The 22,433-nt window shown below is 44.4% G+C and overlaps 1 protein-coding gene and 1 pseudogene across 2 annotated transcripts in view; one reads left to right on the top strand and one right to left on the bottom strand.

Moving 5' to 3' along the window:
* The window catches only part of DENND1A (DENN domain containing 1A), a 465,733-nt gene that overhangs the window by 307,481 nt on the left and 135,819 nt on the right, over window positions 1-22,433 (top strand). The window contains exon 13 of the mRNA XM_081104118.1: window positions 19,057-19,182. Within this exon, the coding sequence (XP_080960244.1) occupies window positions 19,057-19,182 (126 nt within the window). The remainder of the gene's footprint in view (window positions 1-19,056; window positions 19,183-22,433) is intronic.
* Window positions 4,279-16,371, bottom strand: LOC308528410 (proteasome maturation protein-like; annotated as a pseudogene). Its single transcript has 3 exons — window positions 16,014-16,371; window positions 15,696-15,781; window positions 4,279-4,593 (listed from the first exon to the last, which is right to left on the bottom strand). The product of its transcript is annotated as a proteasome maturation protein-like (transcript).

Here is a 22,433-nt window from a genome sequence, read left to right as displayed (position 1 = left end):
ACAATGTTGAAACAGAACAAAGGTCCAGGACTTATATTATCTACTTTTAAGACTTACTATAAAGTTATAGTAAATGTAGCTGGAATACCGTTCAGTAGAACAGAATAAACAGTTCAGAATTAGACCTACACATAAATGGTCAGTTGATTTTCAACAAATATATAATCAAAGTAATTCAATAGAGATAGTTGTGTGTGTGTGTGTGTGTGTGTGTGTGTTTTGCCAACAAATGCTACTGGAACAATTGGATATCCATATGGTAAAAATGAATCTTGACTTTTACCTCATGCACATACTGGTTCAAAATAAATTGTAGTCCTAAACATAGAAACAAAAAGTATAAAATGAATAGAAGAAAATATCGGAGAAAACCTTCATGAGGCAAGAAAGAGTTATTAGATAAGACACCAAAAAGCACACACTATAAAAGAAAAAAGAGAAATCAAACATCATGAAAGGTAAAAACAAAAGTTAGCACTTCCCTTTGAAAAATAATTTTAATTATATAATGTTAATTTTTTTCATTGAAGTGTATGTGTAGATATTCTGATCTCCTGAGTTAGGGCCAGCAAGTCATGTGACCCTATACTTCCCTCCTCTGCTGGGAAACTGAAGAATTGGCAATGACTTCCTAATTGCGTGCCTTGTCTTCAGTGTTATCCAACTCTGATCAGTCTTCTAGTCTTTGTCCTTGCCCCTCCCTCAGTAGTTAATCACTCTGTCCTTTGTATTCTCAAAGCACATGGGAAATCCTTCTGTTACAGCACTAGAGTCCTAGTGGAATTATTGGGCTATATCATGTCTTTGGGAGTTCAAAGGCAAAACTGGTTCAGAAGGGCCAGTGCACATAAGCCCAGGGTCTGCTTGCTGCCTGTCCTCTGGAGTACCCCACACTCTCAAGATGCTGCCTCAGGGCCTCCTGGGAGCTGGTGTGCTGTCCTTGTGAGTCAACAATGCTTTTGATCCCAGAAGTAAAGGGCTAGATGGCACACACTGTCTGGCCTAAGCAATCTGCCTTTTGCAAAATGTCTAACTAATAGTAAACTTTACAAACAAATAAAAACAACCATTCTTAAAATCCCAATAGGAAGAAAAAAGTGCTGACTGGGAAGATGGGCAGACTTTGATTATACTGAATACATTATATAATATGCCATATTCTTCCATGTATAAGATGCCCCCATGTATGAGATGCTCCCAGCTTTTCCAACCCAAAATTAAGAAATCAATATTTTAAACATAAAACAGAACACATTTTTATTTAGTAATTACCACAGGTAATGTTTACATACCACTACTATGATATTATGCAACATATCGTTTATTCAGCCTCTGTTGCATCATTGCTTTCTTCTTCATCACTGTTAGTTCCAGACATATCAATGCCAGGGCTGAGCAGCAGACCCTCAGCGACAGATGAATGATTAACACATGTTCCTGTGAAAGAGGGCTAAGGCACTACTTGGCTGTCGCCACCAAGTAGCCCCGTTTGCCTGCCTCCTTTCGCTTTTACTGTCCTAACAACTTGAACTAAATTAAGCTCTAGATACAATTAGCAAGGTAAGCATTCTTGAGGAAGTATATGCTTCTACAATGTCGGGTCTAAAAGACTAAACAGAGATTCTAGCGAAACACCCCAGGGGACTGGACTTGTTTGGAAAAGTCAAGGTAGGGGCTGCCGCCTTCAGCAAGGTGCCCTCAGAGGCCCCTGACCTTTCAGAGAATCCTCCTTACAGACATTCCAGCCAAGTCCCGTGTTTCCCCACATCAATTTCTTCAACTTCTATTGTATCACTGCTGTCTTTGGAGTCACTGTCTATATACACTGAGTGGCCAGATTATTATAACCACCTGACGTTTGTAGGCAAATTAGCTATAATTTCGCGCTGAAGTTGCTAGAGGGCCAAACCATTATAAATAGGGAAGCAGGTTGTTTACCACGACAGTAGGAGTGATTTTTTTTCTGAAGATATGGGTAAACAACATGATTTAACAGCCTTTGAACGTGGGATATATTTGAACGTGAGTGGCCAGATTATTATGACCACCCCATCAGTATTTTGTTGGGCCACCTTTTGCCTTCTTGGCATTGACTCCACGAGATGTTGAAAGGTGATGCGAGGAATCTGACACCATGCCTGATGGATAGCACTGTCCAGTTCTGTGAGATTTGATGGTTGTGGAACCAGCTGCCTGATGGCTCTTTTAACTTCGTCCCACAAATGCTCAATTGGATTGAGATCTGGTGATTGTGGGGGCCACCTAAGCAAGGTAAAGCCTCCTTCATGTTCTTGAAACCACTCCTGCACAATACGAGCACCATGGCATGGCGCATTATCTTGTTGGAAGAAGCCATCTCCATTGGGATATGCCATCAACATGATAGGATGAACTTGATCAGCAACAATACTTAGGTATGTTGTGCTATTCAGACATTGTTCCACACGAATTAAAGGGCCCAAATCATGCCAGGAAAACACGCCCCAAACCATAACACTGCGCCCACCAGCTTGAAGGTTTGTACTCATGCATGTGGGATGCATGCTTTCAGGCTGTTTCCGCCAAATTCTCACTCTGCCATCTGCGTGATGCAACTGGAAACGTGATTCATCGGACCACATGACTTTTTTCCAATGCTTGACTGTCCAATCCTTGTGTTCCTTTGCGAATCGGAGACGTTTTATCTTGGTAACCGCAGACAGCAAAGGTGTTCGAACTGTCCTTCGGCTTCCATATCTCATACGATGCAGTGTACGGCTAATTTGCCTACAAACGTCAGGTGGTCATAATAATCTGGCCACTCAGAGTGTGTGTGTGTGTGTGTGTGTGTGTGTGTGTATCTCCCATGTTCAAAGGCTGTTAAATTGTGTTGTTTACTCATATCTTCAGAAAAAAATCACTTCTACTATCGTGGTAAATAACCTGCATCCCTATTTATAATGGTCTGGCCCTCTAGCAACTTCAGCGCGAAATTATAGCTAATTTGCCTACAAACGTCAAGTGGTCATAATAATCTGGCCACTCAGTGTATGTGAGATCATCCTCATAAACTGGTGGCATTTTCTGAGCTAACTTTGTTTGTGTTCTCATGGCCAGTCCTTCTCTCCTCATGAAATTGAAGCACCATTTTACCTTTCCTGTAAAATCAACAATGTTCATTTCGCTTGCAAACATTCTTGCCTGACAATGAATAAGCTTGGTTGACACACATAAGCCACTCTGGCACTGCTCCATAATCCAAGTTTTAAGCCTCTGTTCCAAGTTTGCCCATGTGGCTGGTTTTCCTCTTAAGGCCTTCTTCTTTTTTGGCATCGTAAGAAGTTGTTCTTCCTGTTTTCTCCACTGTCTGGTCATACACTCAGTGGGGGGAGGTCCAAATTGTCTCTCTGAGGCTCTCTTTCCATGCTCTCTTGCATAGCTGATTACATTCAGTTTGAATTTTGCAGAGTAAGACCATCGCTTACCGGTATTTATCTTCTTTTTTTTTTTTGACATCTTTATGGGCTCAAATGCTCCAGTCGCTGTTGCATCTGCGCACTCCGCACCTCCACCTCCAATTACAGCATCAGCTGACATCAGTAACAATAAGGCTTGTGATTGGAGAAAGCCTATTGACAAGGTATGGGCAGCTACGCACCAGTGTGGCTCCCTCTTCGGCTGACTTCTGTGTATAAGATGCACCTCAATTTTCAGTCTAACGATTTTAGAAAAAAATAGCGTCTTATACATGGAAAAATATGGTAAATCTTTGTATGTTTAGGCCTTGTAGTCTTAAGTACTGCTTGTGCCCTGTGAAAGCATATATTGTTAGTGTTCGCTGGCAGAATGTTTATTTGTTCAACAGGGATTTTCTATGTAGAGATGTTGGTTAAAGGGGCAAGCTTTCAGTTATAACATGAATATGTTCTGAGGATCTACTATATAGCATAGTGACCATGTCAATAATACAAAAAAAAGATAACTGAAGTAACAGACATGTTAATTATATGACTTGTGATTATTTCATAACATTTATGTCAAATCACCACATTATACTTCAAATATGTACAGTTTTGTCTAATATATTTAATAAACCAGCCATTTCCTGAACACCTACTATGTGCTGTGCTTTGCACTGGGTACATGCACGCAGAGATGATTAAGACATGAACCTCATTCTCAGTGAGTCACAGAGCTAATGGAAGGACAGACTGCCAGTCTTGCCCCCACTTCTCCAATCCCAGGCCATTCTCTTGCTATAAATGAAGGAATATTATGGAACATGCGTATATCACTCCCCTATTTAAACCGTTTAATGGCTCCCTGTTCTCCCTCTGGGTGAAATTCGAACTCCAGAATATGGCCCTTTATGATCCAGTCTGCCTCCCTCTCCTGGCACATCTCTTGCTGCTTTCCTACCCGCTTACACTTCACACCAGCAGCTTCGCCTCCATCTGCAGGAGCCCCGGACACTTCTGGTTCAGTATCCCAAATGGGCAGATCTACAGCCAGTTCAGGAATGGAGATTATTTTTCCAGCCAAGAGTTTTTTGGCTGTAGGCTCCATGTGTTGGGCCTTAGGAACATGGAGATGTGCAGGAAACAGCCTCTGTTCCTGGAAAAGGAGAGAGGAGCATACTGGGAGGCGGGAACAGAACAAATAGAGGCTGGAGGTGTGAACAAAAGTGGATGTGTTTGGGCAGGGATTAATCGTTTAGTCCAGCTGGAACATAGGGTGGGTGGTTGGGAGGGACAAAAGGTGAAACCAAAGAAGTAGACAGGAGGGACCAGATTAGGAGTGGCCTTCTGTTAAAAACACACATTTGAGCTTCATATTTTGGGCAGTGGGGAATCAACCAAGACAGTGGTTCTCAACCTTGGCTGCACATTAGAATCATCTGGGAATCTTTTTAAAATCCTGATTTCTGGGCCTCATCCTCCGGAAATTCTGTTTCTTTGTTACTAATATTGTGGCCTCACCCCATAACAAAGAAACAGAATTTCCGGAGGATGAGGCCCAGAAATCAGGATTTTTAAAAAGATTCCCAGGTGATTCTAACATGCAGCCAAGGTTGAGAACCACTGAACTAAGATAATTAAGCCAAGGAATGATGGGATAAGATCTGCACTGCACTGAGTCCCAGACTGAAGGTTGAGTGTTGGACCCAACCTCTGGTTGCTTCTCTGCTTCTGAGAATCTGGCCAAAGATGCCCCTCACCCCAAACTACTGATATTGGACTTGGGGTCAGGGGACAGTTTGCTGAAAGGAATTCTTACAGGTGTCCAGTCTTTCATCCTTCATCCTTTAAAAGGATTGCCTGGAGGTCTCTGTTCTTGTTGGACCACTCACCAGGAGTGTCCACCCCATGACTTACTAATTTCAGGCAGGAAGGGAAGGAGCATCGTGGCCCAGTGGGCCTTGCCCTGAGTGTGTGTGCATGATTTGTCAACAATCGAGTATTTTATGGGAGTTTATGGGACTTCATTAAAGACGCTGGAGCAGGAGCACTGTGGGACATCAGAAGAGACCTCAGCAATAAACCGCAGCTCCAAGCTTTGGAATGCAGTAAATGTTTAAGAGACTTCCTTCCTTTCATTACTGAATTTTACTTTACTTTCATACCAGTAAAGAGTTGTGTTTTAATGGTTGAAATTTCTTGATTCCGTTTTCCCCAGGTCTGTTTAAAAGCTACATTTTATCTTTGAGGATGTTTGGCTCGTGGTAGAGGAAGTGCTGCCAGCAAATTCAATTAACTGGCAGAGCTCACAGATATTGTACACGGATTTCTTTTTTTCTTCTTTTTCACAACTGCTACATAAACACAGCTGGGTTTAATATTTGTCGTAACAAAGATTCAACTTGAATCATTTTACTCTGGGTAATTAATGCATGGAATCTCGGCTACTTTTTCGTTCGTTTGTAATCCTCTGCATTTCTCTACTCTGGCTATCCAGATAATGAAGTGTGCTCCTCTAGGTCTTTGCCCTGCCTTAAAACTGCTTAATATTTGGCCGTTCCCACTAGAGAGCAGATGCTTTTCTTTGAAGAATTGAATTTCTGTCAGCTCTTTTATGCATCATGTGTTTGGAACTGTAAGTGGATCAAGTTGTTCATCACAGCAGGGACACTGTGAAACACATCTATTATACACACTTCCCACCCCCCCTTCCTGTATTTTCTCCCCTGAGGAGGTGGAGATGCCCAAATCCCCTTGGGAGATATCTCACTCCATGTGGCTGCATCCATGTGATCCACCCTGGATCCGTCCTGGCCGTATCCCTAAGCTAGGAGATCTATATCCATTCAGCCCAGATTGCTGCTGAGACAAATCCTGCTTTTATCTGTGTAAACACCAGGCACTTCATTAACTCCCAAATACACACCCGAGTTCGGGTCACTAAATAAACCCACCAGGCTTAGCATAATGAGTGACATTTCAGTAATTGATGCCCTAGAAAATGTTCATTGTGAGCCCATCATTCGTTTTTTATGCTAAAATAATGGCTTGGGTAGTTTTGACTTTGGAGTTGAGCTAGCATGGAAGAATAGGCACCACCTATTAGGCTTCAACTGTGTGCCAGCCATTGTGCTTGGTGCATTGGCAATCTTGACTTTTTTAAAAATATATTTTTATTGATTTCAGAGAGGGAGGAAGAGGGGGAGAGAGATAGAAACATCAGTGATCATTGAGAATCCTCGATTAGCTGCCTCCTGCATGCCCCACACTGGGTATCAAGCCCGCAACCTGGGCATATGCCCTGACTGGGAATCGAACCCTGACCTCCTGGTTCATAGGTCAATATTCAACCACTGAGTCATGCTGTCTGGGCTTGACTTATTTTTTAAATCTTCACCCAAGGACATGCTTATTAATTTTAGAGAGGGTAGAAGGGAGAGAGAGAGAGAGAGAGAGAGAAATTGAGTGGTTGCCTTCCTGTACCATCAATACCACAACGTAGGTATGTGACCTGACTGAGAATTGAACCCCACAACCTTTCCTTGTATAGAACAACACTCCAACCAAGCCATGCTGGCCTTGGCGAAAAGCTTAATATTTAATCTACATAACAATCCTTTAAAAAGTAATGGTAGTTACTTTACCCCATCCAGTTAATAGCAGCTGACTCAGGATTTGAACTCAGGTCCATTGGAATCCAGTGTAAACCAACATATTATTTGTTGGGTATTGTATGTACCTCATGCTCAGGGTTTGCTACACATTCATTCATTCAGTAATTGGTTAATTAGTCAATGCATTGATTTATTACACCTGCTTATTACATGCTGCCATTTCTCCATTTGATTCCCCCATTCCATGGCAATTCTCAGGCCAACTGGCTTTTATGAACAACTTGTATCTGTAAATCTGAACTGGAGGTGATTTGAGTCCTTTATTTAGTTTTGTTTTTTCCATCAGAACTCAATGCAAATACAATCCAACTTCTCCAAACAACCTTACCATTTTCTTAGAGTTTTCATTTTGCATATTTCAATCCCTAGATTCAGCTTTGAACTGACAGCTAAAAAAAAAAATCCAAATCCAAGTAGTTTATTTTGTCAACACAGCTTTGAAAAGCAAGTCTTGATGTTCCTGCTGTGATATGCTCAGCTTTTGGGCCTCAGATAGTGGTGCAGAGGGGAAAAGTGCATTTTGGTGCATTTTTAATAGATAACATTCAATTTGCAGGAGTCCTTATGGAATATCACATGTCTGACTGAAATACCACTGATCTGTGGAATTAATTGTAGTTAAATGGAAAGGTGGCCTTTGCTCACAAAGAAAGCCATTAGTCTCTTGATAAACAATTTTAGTTATGATTAACTTGAGTCTTCTTCCAAACACTTTTCATTAGAACCAGGCATGGTGTCCTAGTTCATTAGAAATAGAGCAGCCCCTTTATTTTTGATTTGCTGTCCATGTCGTTGTTGAAAGATCTGGTGTGTGTTTTTTTAATTGGTAGAGGGTATGTTGTAAAGAAGAAAAAATCCATGTATAACTTTCCTTTTGCAAGAGCATCTCTGTTTTTTCAAAGGTAACTTACATTTTTATTTTGCGTATTGTGTTTGCAAGAGAATGGCTCTTGGTTTATTCATGTTGACAACTGAAAAGCCTTAGACCTAATTAAAAGAATTTCCACGAGCACCTTTACTGAACCATTTCATTACGCGGCACTGCACAGATTGCATTGTGAAACATGGTGATGGTGTAGATCTGACCTTTAAACTTAAAAACTGCCAGAAGTATGGGGAGAAAACCCTTCTTTGAAAACACTCCCAGATATATATATATATATATATATATATATATATATATATATATACACACACACATATATATATAGATATAGATATAGATAGATATATAGATATATATATAGGCATACGTGCATGCACATATTTGGTTAGAAATAATCTTTTTATTGAATGACCACCTAGTAATTTAAATACACATTTACTTTGAGTCCATCTTCCTAGAGCTTGGGCAGATTTTCAGCTGCATTAAGAAAGGTGTGTGTGTGTGTGTGTGTGTGTGTGTGTGTGTGTGTGTGTGTTTTGAAGTTAAATTGTTTTATAGGGAAAACAAAGACAATTTCACTTCCTCTGGGCAAAAATAAAAAAGTGTATGGAGGAAGATAAGCTTTACAAATAGAAAAATGCAAGTCTTTGCTGCTGTGTGTCTCAGGATAAAATGCTGAGGTAGGGGTTAACACGTGGGGAGAGCTGCAGTGTTTGTGCCACACTCCTCCCGAGCTTTATTTGGCAGATAGTGGAAATGGGTCTTTTTGTTTTTGTTTTGAAATTGTATTTTTTACTCCAAGAATATTGTCCTAAGAACTTAGTTTGTTCATAGCATGCTCAACACAGCCATTACAGCACAAAGTGAAGTAGCCTTCACATAATGAAAATTAATCCTTTTGTCTGCCAAAAAAAAAAAAAAGCTGCTTAGTATTGTAATGCTTGCTTCTAACTTTCTGACTTAATACTCAGCCCGTGAGATGTCAGGAGAGACAGAGGGAGCAGAGACCTGGGCCCCTGAGGTCAGAGCCAGCTCCAGCTCCGAGCGCCGCCTAACTAGCACAGTCCCCACTCCCCCATGGAGAACAGTAACTTTGAGGGGAAAATGGGATGCAGAAGAAGCAATTAAAGCCAACTGAGGTCAAGGTACAACCATGTTCTCAAGAAACAGAAAAGCAAGGAGTGAGAGGAAGCAATAATGGACATATATTAAGTTGGGGGGAAATAAACCAGTATCATGGACAAACCCAATTTGCTAACCTAAGAAATCCTGGCAACAGTGAGAAATAATGGAATAACACCGACTTCAGAGGAAGAGAGGCTTGGGCTTGGCATTGGCCTCTGCCCCTTGCTGCACCAGCCACCAGCTACCGGCTGTGTGACGTGAGGCTGGGGCTCACTTTCCTCATCTCTGTAATGGGGATAACTCCTGCCTAGCACAGTGGTGCTGAAATTTCCATACAGTGCTGGGTATGAAAACACCTGCCACGGCAGTGGGTATCTAGTGGGATGCTTCATAAATGCTAGTTCCTGATCCTTTTTCCTGGTAAATTCCTGGTTTTCCCAGAAACTATTACGGGGAAAGAGAATGAAGTGGGATTGCCTTTACATAGCAAGACTTTTTGCTTCTAATCAAGGCAAGAACTAATCGAGGCACAGGTAGATAACCCCCTGTCTGTGCGAAGACAGCAGGGGGAGCCGGTGTAGATGTGCCCCAAGGAAAGGACAGCGCAGCAGTAAGTAGTCCCTCCGCCCCTGTCCACACCCAGACATCTTCCAGGAGACCCTGTAACAGAGCCCTGACACCTGCTTTATTCAGGAAAGGAATAATCCATTTACCTTAGTCCTTGAGGGCCATTTTTTAAAGGCACAATGAAAGTGTAATTCTATTGCCCCCTCCCAGCTGCTGCTGGGTGTCTGAATTGTCCAACAAAAATCTTTAAACTCCAAATCTGACACTGAGCAAGTAATGCACCTCCTCAGAGGCCCCTGCACAGGCTGACTTGAGCCAGACATTTAGAAGAACTGTCCCTCTACTTGAGGTTCCGCGCTGAGGATGCTCATGGTCCCTGCCTTCCTAAGTGCTCGATCTAATAGAAGAGAGAGACAGACATTGGATTGTTGCACATCGCTGTGTGTCCCTAAAGGAAATGTATAGTGAGAATATAAAATGGGGCACCGCTATCTAGTCTGAGGGGGTCAGACTGAGGAAGTGATATTGGAGCTGAGATCTGAAGGATGTGTAGTACTTGATCTAGGACCCTGCGTTGTCCAACATGCTAGCCACTATCCCCACATGACTATTTAAATTGATTTAAATGAAGTAAAATTTAAAATTTCAATTCCTGAGTCACACTAGCCACATTTCAAGTGCTCAGTTGCAGCTGCCACGTTGGATCACACATATGCTAGATTATTTACGGAAAGTCCTGTTGGACGGTGCTGAATTCTAGGGAGTGATGGTAGTGAGAGCTCTCCAAGCAGAGGAACTAGCCTATGTGAAGGCCTTGGGGTGTGAGGGAGGCCAGTGCAACTAGGGCCTGGAGGGTGTGACTAAAACCAGGGATGCAGGAACCTCGCATCTGAAAGGGGCTGGGGCCAAATCACTCAGAGCCTTGCAGGCCAGGCTGGGACTTTAGTGTTTGTCTTCAGAGCCATAGGGAAGCTGCTGACTGATCTTAAGGTGCCAGTGCTGATGGAAAGAGATGGATGGGAGAGTCTTAGAGGAGGACAGATGAACAGTATGCCATCTTATTCTCCCCTCCCTCCCCCTCAAGTCACTACCAAGTGACAAATAATTCTGTATTTGTTGAGAGCCAGTATGAATTGCAAGGGTTATTTTCATTCTAGTGGGGAGGAAGATATATAATCTTCTGGTTGTACAAAAGGCTAAATGATAGGACAGTGATGTAAACAACACGGGAGCCCCTTTTGAAGCAGAAATAAGCTGACTTGGGCTGGGCTGGGGGAGCTTAACTGCATGTCAGGAGCTGGGCCCTGGTCCTGTGCAGCTCTGTCCCAGCACAGCTTCAGCGTGGGGCCTGCAAAGGTGAGGCATCCGCCTGAGCCCAGGACAGTGTGCCCTAGGAAGGAGCTCTTTGTGTGACAGGACATCACAGAGAGTCAGAGGCCTTTTGTTATTTTTTATTTATTTTTTTATAGGAGGGTTTTGTTAGAGAGTAGGATGAAGAACATCCCAGGCCGAGGGATGACTTCTTGGCCTCTGAAATTGAAGAGAAGACAACGTGGGAAACAGAGCTTGAGCCGGGCCCATGGAAGGCCTTGAACGTCATGCTAAGGAGTGTGCACGTTACGTTAGCAGCATGGAACCACTGCGGATTTTAGAGGAAGGGAGTGACAAGATTCAACCTGCTGTTTCAGGAAGACAGTTCAATGCAAAGGATGGATTGGACCGAAAAGGAAATAGGGGAAGGGCCACCAGTTGTGAAAGGCTGTTGCAGTCCAGGTAAAAGATGAAGTCTGAACTGATACCAAAAAGCTAGGCAGTCCGCCACATCCATTATCCATTTTACACCCAATATGTTTCTGTCCTCACAGTGCATGTTGGTTGCAGATGCCTCATTTCACCGCAGAGGAAACTGAAGCTCAGAAAGGCTAAGAGAGTAGGGGAGCCAGTTTTCTCACCTTAGACTTTGGCTTATGTGGTGCAAGCTCTACTCTCCCCTGCGTGCGGAATGCAGGGGGATAGAGAAGCAGGTGAAGCCAGGAGACCTGAGAGGTAGAGCCTACAGTGGCCAGGTAAAACAGGAGCCGGTGGGTAGGGAACGCTGCATTTGTTATTGGACATGTTGCATTTGCAGTGTTGTATAAGACTGGTCTAGTTGTCCAGGTTAACTCATTCAGCAACCACCGGTCCATTTGCCTTGCAATTTGGGTTTCATCTTAATGATGGCCTTCTGCATAAGGGGACAGACAGAATGAGCGTCAGTTTCTCCCCCAACCCTACCCAACTAAGACTACTTTCTTCTAATGACCATGTGTGATCCTAGACCTGCCTCAAGGCAGAGGCTCAGCCACTGGAAATGCCTTGCAAAGAGGTCAGAACACTCGCCATCTGTTCTTTCATTTGGAAGAAACTGCTGGGTGACCAGGCCCTGTGGACCTTCTGGGAACTCGGAGTCTGGCAGGAAAGATGGTAGACACTGCAACTCACCAAAGAATCACCTATGCAGTCCCAGGGGCCCAGGCAGTGTCATTAGCCAGGTCTCAGGGGTTAGGGAAGGCTTTGCAGATGAGGGGACATCTGGCTTCCGTCTTTCCCTTAACCCAAGGCAGTGTTTAATTTGACTATTAAAGAAAAATACCTCATTTAAATTCTTTATTATAAAAGTAACATATGCTTTTTTATAAAGGATAATCAAAACAATCAAAAGTTCATAAAATAGAAAGCATCTCTGCATGGTTAATGCTTGATACATGGCATTTTAGATTTATACTACAGATATGTACATATATAATTCTTAAATGCTTCATGCTGTACATATTGCTCTGCAGTTCGCGTGTTTTCCTCCCATTTGGCAATATTTTGTGGCCATCCTTTCATGTCAGTTTACAGACTACATCCACATTCTGTTAGCTATCCTGTGCTTCATAGTGAGGATGTGGTATAGCATACTTCATCGGCCCCATTGGTGGACGCTTGGCTGGTCTTTCGGAGGGTGAAGAGATGTTCTCAAGCAGGACAGGAAGGGACAGGGACAGCTCCCTCTAAGTTGTCGGTGCGTGTATTGACTGGACAGTCATATGTGCTTCTAATAGAAATTCAGTATCAGTCGAGTACAGCTTGCCATGGGGCTGCGAGAGGGAAGCCAGGCCAACTGAGGAAAGCCTCAGGCTGCTCTGAGGAATTGGGATGGTTTCTGAAGGTCCCAGTGGACAAGGGTGGGGGCATTGAAGGATCTGAAGGAGGGGTTGAGTTGATCAGATTCATGTTTTCCCAAAATGACTAGGACAGCTCTGGGTGGATGGCATTGAGGGGAAACTGGAGGCAGAGAGCCTGTCTAGGAAACTACTGCTCCACCAGTCTGGGACAGAGAGACTGATGGTCCTGAAGGGCCTAGGCTAGGGCCAAGGTCATGGGCTCTGAGAGAGCAGGTTCAGAACATAGTTAGGGTGGTGTTGATAAGACATGAGAATGGTGGAAATGAAAAGAGAAGTCGGGGATCCAGCATCAGAATCTGTCCTGGGAGGCTGGCTGGAGGATGCTGTAGTATCCACAATGGGAGACGCTGATGAATTCAACTCTGTACTCCCTTCCCTTTGTTTTCTGCCTGCCTCCTATGATGCCTAATTACAGCAGGACGCCATCCTCATCTGCATTTCCGCCACCTCCAACTTACGCCCAAAGCACCCCGATGTCAGGGATCTGATCAGACCCTCCAGGAGCACTCAGCAAGCTCAGCTTTAGATGTCTGACTGGGTTATTTGAGCCTTAGATTTCTTCCCTCAGTTTTATTTAAAGGACAAAATGCTACCACCAGTTATCAGATGTGTATACACTTGAAGTTCCCAAGTTTGAAGTGCTGACAAAAGCTTCCGCATGTTGCAGGGTGAGGAGAGGTCTTCAGAAGTCTTGGCCTAAGTGGTCACAGGGGCACCAAGAGCCCAGGACCACTTGGCTGGTTTCAGACCAGCTGGGCAGGTGGGAAGGCACACGCTCGTGTTTGCTCAGTTACCATCAGCGACTACCTCTTTGTGTAAAATGGTAATGAGGCCATTAGGAGAGGCTCACCTGAAGAGCAGCTTGTGAATCCTAGGTAATTAAACACCTCCTGAATGAACTGGAAAGGCCAGGGAAGGTTAAGTGAGGAATAATCTGCGGCACAGGTGGCCCAAGGCCTTTGAGGAGCTAGAAGAAGAGTGGCAGTGGCTTGCACCGTTTCAAAGGATGGAAATGTCCGCGAGGGACAGGATTTTTATTACTTGGAGGGTGGGGAGTGGGTAGTATTTTTAACGTCTTAATAAAGCATGTATGCATTGCTGGTGGGAATGCAGACTGGTGCAGCCATCATGGAAAACAGTATGGAGTTTCCTAAAAAGTTAAAAATGCCATTTGACCCGGTGATCCCACTTCTGGCAATATATCCTAAAAATCCCGAAACACCAATCAGAAAGAAGATACGCACCCTTATGTTCATAGCAGCGTTATTTACAATAGCTGAGATCTGGAAACAGCCCAAGTACCTATCAGTAGATGAGTGGATAAAAAAACAGTGGTACATTTACACTTTGGAATACTATGTGGCTGTTAAAAAAAAAAAAAAAAGAAGGAACTCTTACCCTTTACAACAGCATGGATGGACCTGGAGATTATTATGCTAAGCGAAATAAGCAAGTCAGAGCAAGACAAATGCCATATGATCTCACTTACATGTGGAATCTAATGAACAAAATAAACTGATGAACAAAGTAGGACCAGAGGCATGGATGCATGGAACAGACTTACAGATCTCAGAGGGGTGGGGGTTATGGGGGACTGGAAGAGATTAACCAAAGAACATATATTCATATATGCATAGACCATGGACATAGACAACAGTGTGGTGAAGGCCGGGAGGTGGGGGAAGGACCTGGGTGAAGAAGGGCTAAGAGGGGAGGAGCAGGGGATGGGAGACATCTGTTATAGTGTTAACAATTTTTTTAAAAAGCATGTGTCTTTTTCACATTGCTATTTCAGGTTGAAAGCCCATGGCAGTCGGCCTGGGTGCCAAATGGCCTGCGTTGCTTCTCATGGAGCACCCACCGCTATGATTCAGGGGCTCATAGGTCCCAGAATAGGGAAGGTCACATAAACCAGGTATTTACACTCAGATGTTGAGGCAAAGTCCAAACTGCTTCCAGAGGAAAATTGTTTCCCTTGCTCTGCTTCCAAACAGAGATGGGGTGACCACCCTCTTAGTGCATGTTCCCGTCCTTCGGACTTACCAGAGGAGAATGTCAGTCCTACCTACACTCTGTTGACTGTCCAAGCATATGGTACGCCCCCACAACAACACACTTCCCCTGTACTCGGTGAACACTTATTGATGGCCTACTATGTGCTAAGCACTGTGTTCCATGTGTCCTTTTGGCTTATACATGAATATTTATAGCAGCATTATTTATAATAGCCAAAAACTAGAAATAATCAAGATGCCTAGCAACTGATGTATAAATAAATAAAATGCGGTATATCCATACAATGGAATATTATTCGCCTATGAAAAAGAATAAAGTATTGATAAGTGCTATAACATGGATGAACCTTATTCATAATGAGCATTATGCTTAGTGAAAGAAGTCACTCACAAAAGATTACATACATAACTGCATGATTGCGTTTATATGAACTGTCCAGAATAAGCAAATCCATAGAGACAGAAAGTGGATCAGTGGTTACCTAGAGCTTGGGTGGGGAAAGAGGATTGGTGGGGAATAAGAAGTGACTACCAATGAGTCTTCTTTTGGGGGTGAAGAACATGTTCTGGAATTAGATAATAGTGATCATTGTATGTATGACCTTGTCACTAAAAAACCCACAGAACTGTACACTTTAAATGAATGAATTTTATGGTATGTAAGATATATCTTTTCTTTTTGACAGCAGTTCTCATGTGTCAGTACTTTTAATGTTGTATACATAAAATTATAGTAAAAAACTGTAAACAAAATGTAGCCCCTCCATTTCCATGGTCAGTACACTGCATTGCACTAAACCAAGTTTATATCCCACCATCAAGTGTGATTCCTCCATTAGTGCACTTTGTGATGGGTCATTAAGAGTATCTTCAGCCCAGTTATGGTGGCTCAGTGATTGAGCATGAAACTATGAACCAAGAGGTCACAGTTCGATTCCTGGTCAGGACACATGCCCAGGTTTTGGGCTCAATCCCCAGTGGAGTGTGTGCAGGAGGCAGCTGATCAATGATTCTCTCTCATCATTGATGTTTTTCTCTCTCTCTCTCTCCCTCTCCCTTCCTCTCTGAAATCAGTACAAATATATTTTAAAAAGGAGTATATTCAAATCCAGTGGTCTCATTATTACCCCTCAAATTATCCAGTGAAAGGTGTGAGCGTGGAAGAAGTGGAAGACACTGGACTTGTTGCACTGCCTTGAATTCCACTTGCAATTTTAGTGGAGCAAACAGACCCCGGATGTTTCTCAGTGTGGAAAATTTCATTTTATCTTGGTTGAGCTGGAAATTTTTTTCTCATAATTCAAGAAGATGACTGGGCAAAAGCTCATTTTTCACACAAGGAAAACCTTTTCGAAGATGATCATGACTTTCAAAAGGTCCATTTGCTGAAAGTTCAGTAACTGGAATGCTGTCCTTCAGCTGAGATGCAGGTCCTCTGGTATTCATCTTCAGCTCGCTCTGCGAACAGCCCCTCAGCTCTGTTACTATAAGATATATCTTGCCCTAGCCGGTTTGGCTCAGTGGATAGAGCGTCGGCCTGTGGACTCAAGGGTCCCAGGTTCGATTCCGGTCAAGGGCATGTACCTTGGTTGCGGGCACATCCCAGCTGGGGAGTGTGCAAGAGGCAGCTGATCGATGTTTCTCTCTCATCGATGTTTCTAACTCTCTATCCCTCTCCCTTCCTCTCTGTAAAAAATCAATAAAATATATATATAAAAAAAAAAACTTAGTAACAAGAAGTAATGTTCATGGAACATTTCTAAAGGTATATATAGTCCATCCCAGATCAGTTATTCTTAATGGTTTTTGTTTTAGTTTTTGTTTATGTAGGATTCTGAGGAAAGCTATGGAACCTATGCCTCCTAAAATGATCATCACTCCTTCATATTAAAAATTTATAGATGATTCATGGACCACCTGAATCTAATTTTTTATTTTATTCCTAATTTTATCCTTAGATAATGTCAAGCCATTCGATAGTCCTTTATCTAAGCCCCTGGTTCCTGAAATGTGCCTGTGAAATGTCGCCCACATGCTTAAAAACAGTCATTAGCTTTATATTTCTCTCAAGATAAAGGAAGAAATTCCTTAGTGTCCTCACAGGCTCCTCTGACCCCTGCTCTCACCTCAGTCTAAGCCACACGCCCCTCATTCTCTCCACTGAAGCCACAGCCCTTTTTTTTCTCTGGACTCCTCACCACAGGGTCTTTGCAAATGCTATTCCCCATGTCTGGTACACTGTTCCTCCCTCCCTCGGCCTAGGCGACTCCTTCAGCTGATCCTTCAGGTTTCAGTCCAAGGCTGTTTCCCTCCAGGAAGCTTTACTTGACCTCCCTGGTGCGCTGTCAGAGGCTCATCACAGTAGCAATGTCGCAGTATTGGTGTTTCCCTCACGAGAGTGTAACCTTAATGAAGGCAGAGCTTATGTCTAGTTTTGTTCACCATTGTATCCTCAACACCTAACACAGTCCCAGGCACTGAGGAAATAATGAATATTTGTTGAGTAAATGAATGACTCGAGGTTACCACATTGCACAATTCTAGGGACACCTTTCACATGGAACACGGTGTGAATGATGTGCCCAGCAGTTGTGCAATCCTGAGATGAATGAAGGGCATATTAGAAACAAACCCGGAAGCTTGATGCTGTCTGATATTGAAGGCAGCAGCCATCACGTCATAGTCATTCGTACATTGGGAACTCATGGGAAGAATCTCTTTTAGTTCTCACTTTCAAGAAAATCTGTGTTCAGCTGGGTAACTGGTTTGTTTGTAATACATGGATGGACCCAAGAATCTCACTACTTCTTATGTATCCATTTTTGCTTTGACCACTAGGAGGCTCTTGTCAAAAGTTCATTTCTAGCCACTATGTAATACCTTATGGCTTCTCTTTACATATTAAATCTGTTCCTGGCTACTTTTCCAATTGCCATGGCTTTCTTATCTATTTTATTTTAGCATGTGAGTGCTTATCTGTAAGCTTCTACTATTCCTTTAGAGCAGCAGTAACCAACCTTTCAGACCTCATGGACCACCAGTGGTCTGCAGACCACCGGTTGGCGACCGCTGCTTTAGAGTATAAGGTGTGAGCTATATAATAACATATATTTATTTATTATACACTAGTGACCTGGTGCACGGATTCGTGCACATGGAAAGGAAATTAATTAGAAGGTGGCCGGCAGGGACTGGGTGAGATGGGCTGGACATGCTCTGGAGCCAACCCCCTGTGGTCCCTCCCTGGCATCTGCAGAGTGAGCGGGGTCCCTCGGCCTGGCCTGCGGGGATAGGGCCAAAACTGGCTCTCCAACATCCCCCAAGGGGTCCCGGAGTGCGAGAGGGCATTCTGCAAAATTGCTGTGGTAAAGGGTAGGGAACCCAAACACAGGTGTGCAGTAAACCAGATTTGGGGCTGACAGTGCCCCAGCAACAACATAACCCACGGCCGAAGGTGGAATTGCCCAGCCCGTGAGAAATCGGGCTCCTCCTCTCTGGTTTTGGGGTGCATCACCTGAGAACCGCTGCCACCAAGTAACTGCAGCTCAGCACCTCCTGCGTTGAGCATCTGCCCCCTGGTGATCAGTGTGCGTCATAGCGACCAGTCAAACACAGCATTATTAGCCTTTTATATCTATAGGTAGATAATATATTAAGTATTGTAAATCACTTATTCTGATATTTGTAAGTAATGTGAAGAGGGAATGGAATTGGAACTGAAAATTTTTGTGTAATTTGGGGTCAGATGACAGGCTTCCATTCATATTCTGACTTAGCCACTTCTTAGGTTTGTTCCCAGCCATGTGATCTAACATCTCTGAGACTTTCACCCTTATAAGATGGGAACACTGATTTCTTCCTTGCAGGATTGCTGAAATAATTAAATTAGAAACTCAATGTGAAGCACTTACTTGGCTCATTGTAACTGCTTAGAAAGTGGTTTGTTTGTGTTTTCATTAGATATGCTCTAATAAAAGCAACCTTCATTTAAATGTCAAAAACCTGCCCCAACACCGAGTGCATTTTTGCTCTCCCAGCAGCCAAGGGAACAAGTCGATTCTGGCCAGGGATTTCCTAGAGCCCTTAGCCGGCCAGCCTCCTCCAGCCCTGCCCTCAACTTGTCTCCTTTCTCTCGGTCACCAGATCTCTTCACTGAAGAGCCGGCTAAAGAAGGTCTCCACCACCACTGGCGATGGTGTGGCCAGAGCTTTCCTCAAGGCCCAGGCCGCTTTCTTCGGCAGCTACCGGAACGCTCTGAAAATCGAGCCAGTGAGTAACTTGTTGGCATGTTATAAACCCGTGTTTGGTCAGGCCTAAGAAACATACCTCAGGGACCACGAGAAACCTGCAGTTTGCCTGGTTGTTGAATTCACCTAGAAGAGGTTGTGCATCTGTATGGGGGTTGCGGGGGACGGGGGCAGGGAGCATCCCTACCTCTTAGCACAAGGAAGCCTCATGGCCGTGAGTGAGGCACACTAACTGCTCCTGTGAATGCAAAGATCCCTCTGTTAGCTACAGCGCCCAGCTCTCACTGAGGATTCACAGTAAGACTGAGGTAGCAATAATCATCTCCATTTTACCAGTACAGAAACTGAGGGTCAGAGAAGAGATGCGACTTGCTAAGCAGTGGAGGAGCCAGTTGGTCGCAAAGCCATGATTCCCCACTGCCTCACTGCCCTTGTCCTCTATAGGAACCTCATCCCCCCCCTTGAGAAAGTAAAGCATCCTGGGGGCTTCACTTCTTAGAGGCTCCCAAGGTGGTCTTGGTGAGAATGACTATAAAGTATGCTGAGGACTGGAAAGTAGTGTAATCCACCTTCATGGCCCTTCAACCTTTCTAAGTCCCCATGGCCCCATTCCCATCCCCGGCCTGCCTGCCTGTGATACCCTAACAATAACAACTAGTTATTGTTCAGGTATGAAGACAACAGGTGAACCCTAAAACCAATGAAAGCACCAACTCTCCCAACTTCAATAAAAAGTTTGCATCTGATACCCTCTGTTCAGCCTGCTCTTGGCCAAGGAGAATGGAGAAATTGGCCCAGGGGCCTGGGTCACTCCATGGAGCAGGGAACTTCGGAGGGGAACCTGGCTGAGAGCCCCTTTCTCTCAGGAGCGATGGTAGCCCGGCCAGCCTAGTTGGAGTGAGTCACACTGCCTGTAGGGTAAGGACGTTTTCTTACCACTATGACTCCATCACGTGTCTAAGTGAGACACAGAGCAATGGCAGAGTCCGTGCTTTGTCTTCAGCCAGGTCACCCCTCTGTGACGTGGCCAGGGTGGTGGTGCGCAGGGAGCAGCAGCCAAATGCCACCCCCCTCCTTGCTCCTCTCTTCCGTCAGCACTGAGGCCTGACTCTCTGCTGCCTGTGCTTCAGGCACGGTCATGGCCACATAACAGAAGCGGGTATGCACTCTCTGCTTCCGAAGAAATTCTTTCCTAGGTCCTCTAAGGCCCTTCGGTTTAAAGCAAGTTCATCCTGTCTTGCTTGTCTCTGAGGGAGGTGGCTCTGATTCTTGGTCCTGACCTTGGGGCCAGCCAAACCAGCCAGGTATGGTGTTGTTTTGAGAGCTGATATAATTCAAGGAAAATACTGTCATCTTCCCATCTCTAAAATGAGGATGAGGCAACTGGCTCAGTCCTTTCCTTGGGAAGCTGTGAACTGACAGACATGAGTAGTCCACTCTCACAGTGATCCTATCGTTGCCATGAGTATGTCTAGAATCCAGAGGTGGCGGAGTCTTGGTATGTATTGCTGGGCATACCATTAGGCACAGGTTGCTCCTCTGGAGAAGTTTGTGGTTGTACTTGCACTTGTCACATGGGGGTCATGTGGGGGATGTTGACCTGGACGAGCTTCCAGAATGGCAGACTCCCCGTGCTGAGGGGATAGAGCAGCCTCCTCAGGCCACTTGTATTTCTCTGATTATAAAAACACCAGCTCCTGGTAAGAAAAGTTTAAAGTAACTGAGGACTTGAATGAGAAAACACCCACAATCCTATCATCTGGAGTTGAGATAACATGTTAGCATGTTTCTACCTAGGTCCCAGGATTTTTTGGGTCCTTTTTGTTTCATTTGGGTTTTTGGTTTTGGGATTTTACTTTTAGGCAATTGAGAAATTACCAGCAAAGCAATCTAGTCCCCAGTTGTTTGGGCTTGTCTTTTAGTATGTTGTAAGCTTTTATTCATAGCAAATGAAAATTCTTCTTAAAATATCGTTTATAATGGCTGTGCATATCCTATCAGGTGACTCCAGTGGCTCCCAGTCTTGGCTGTGGATCAGAATCACCTGTGGGCCTCTTAGAAGGGCAGACTTTTATCAAGTTCCTGCGATCTGAAATCAGTACCAAGGCCATCACATCAGCCCAGCGCTAGGGCTTTGGTTAGGCACCTTTCACAATTTTAAACCATACTGTGGTGAGCATCTTTGGATAAATCTTCATGCATGCTCTGAATTATTTCCTGAGGCACAATCCCTGACATGGGTTCACTGGGCCAAAAGATGAAGTACACTGAAGGCCTTTGATATACAAGGTGATGGAGAAAGATGGTGGCCGGAGCAGGTGGTGGCGGACGGGGGCGCCTCTAAGGCAGATTGCCGGGCGGATCTGAGCAGCAGCCAGCAGTGGGAGAATAAGCCAAAGTGGAGAGCTTTGTGGGGTGTGGGGTGTGGCTTCCCACTGGGCTGGGCCGGTGGGTGCAGTCCTGAGACTCGAGTCACTGCACAGTCCCAAGGGCTTGGTTTTTAAACATGAAACATGATGGACTCGACAGTGCTCACTGGTGCCTCTCTTCAGGCCCAGGGGAATGGTTCCAAAGGACTCTCCTGAGTGTCAGGAAATGAGTTCAAAGAGTGTCCAGCGACAGCCACATCTCCTACCTGCTCAGCAGCCTTCCCCAAGGCCAGAGCTCGGTTCATCTCTCAGTTGTTTCAGTCATTCCCCTCCACTGCCCTTTACTATCCATTTCACAGATTGGAGATAGAGGATCAGATTATGGGTGACTTCTGGTAAGTAGGAGAGCCAGAGGACAGACTTGGGTCATCCTGACTCCAAAACTCAGATTCCTTCCACCACACCCTCTCACCTGTCTTTGTTCTGGTTTGCACATCTTCCACTTTTATAACTCTTTCTTTCTGTGCTCCCAGCACCAGGCATGGGTCATGGCATAGTGCAGGCATCAATGAGTATATTTGGGAACAGTGGATGGAAAGACATAAAGGCACAGGGAAGCTTCTGGGCTGGGGCTGGTGCTGGGTCTCACTCAGCATGAGTGCATTGCATCCTGCTCTCTCTGTAGGCTTTAGGTGGCTGCTGCCGGCAGAGGGGAGAGTGTCTGCAAATCGCAGGGCATGTGACCCATTTCTCAGTCACCCGGAGAATACCAGGTGCAAAGCCCAAGATATTTAACAATATCAGCCAAGCCAACTTGTTCATCTCCACTTAAATGACAGAACCACAAGCAGCCAGGCAGCTCCATTCGGAAAACCCCCCTTTATCCATGTCAAGCGCAGCCAGG

This window comes from Myotis nattereri (genome assembly GCF_964212035.1).
Source record: "Myotis nattereri genome assembly, chromosome: 12".
NCBI lineage: Eukaryota > Metazoa > Chordata > Mammalia > Chiroptera > Vespertilionidae > Myotis > Myotis nattereri.
This window is presented reverse-complemented; position numbering and strand designations above follow the sequence as displayed.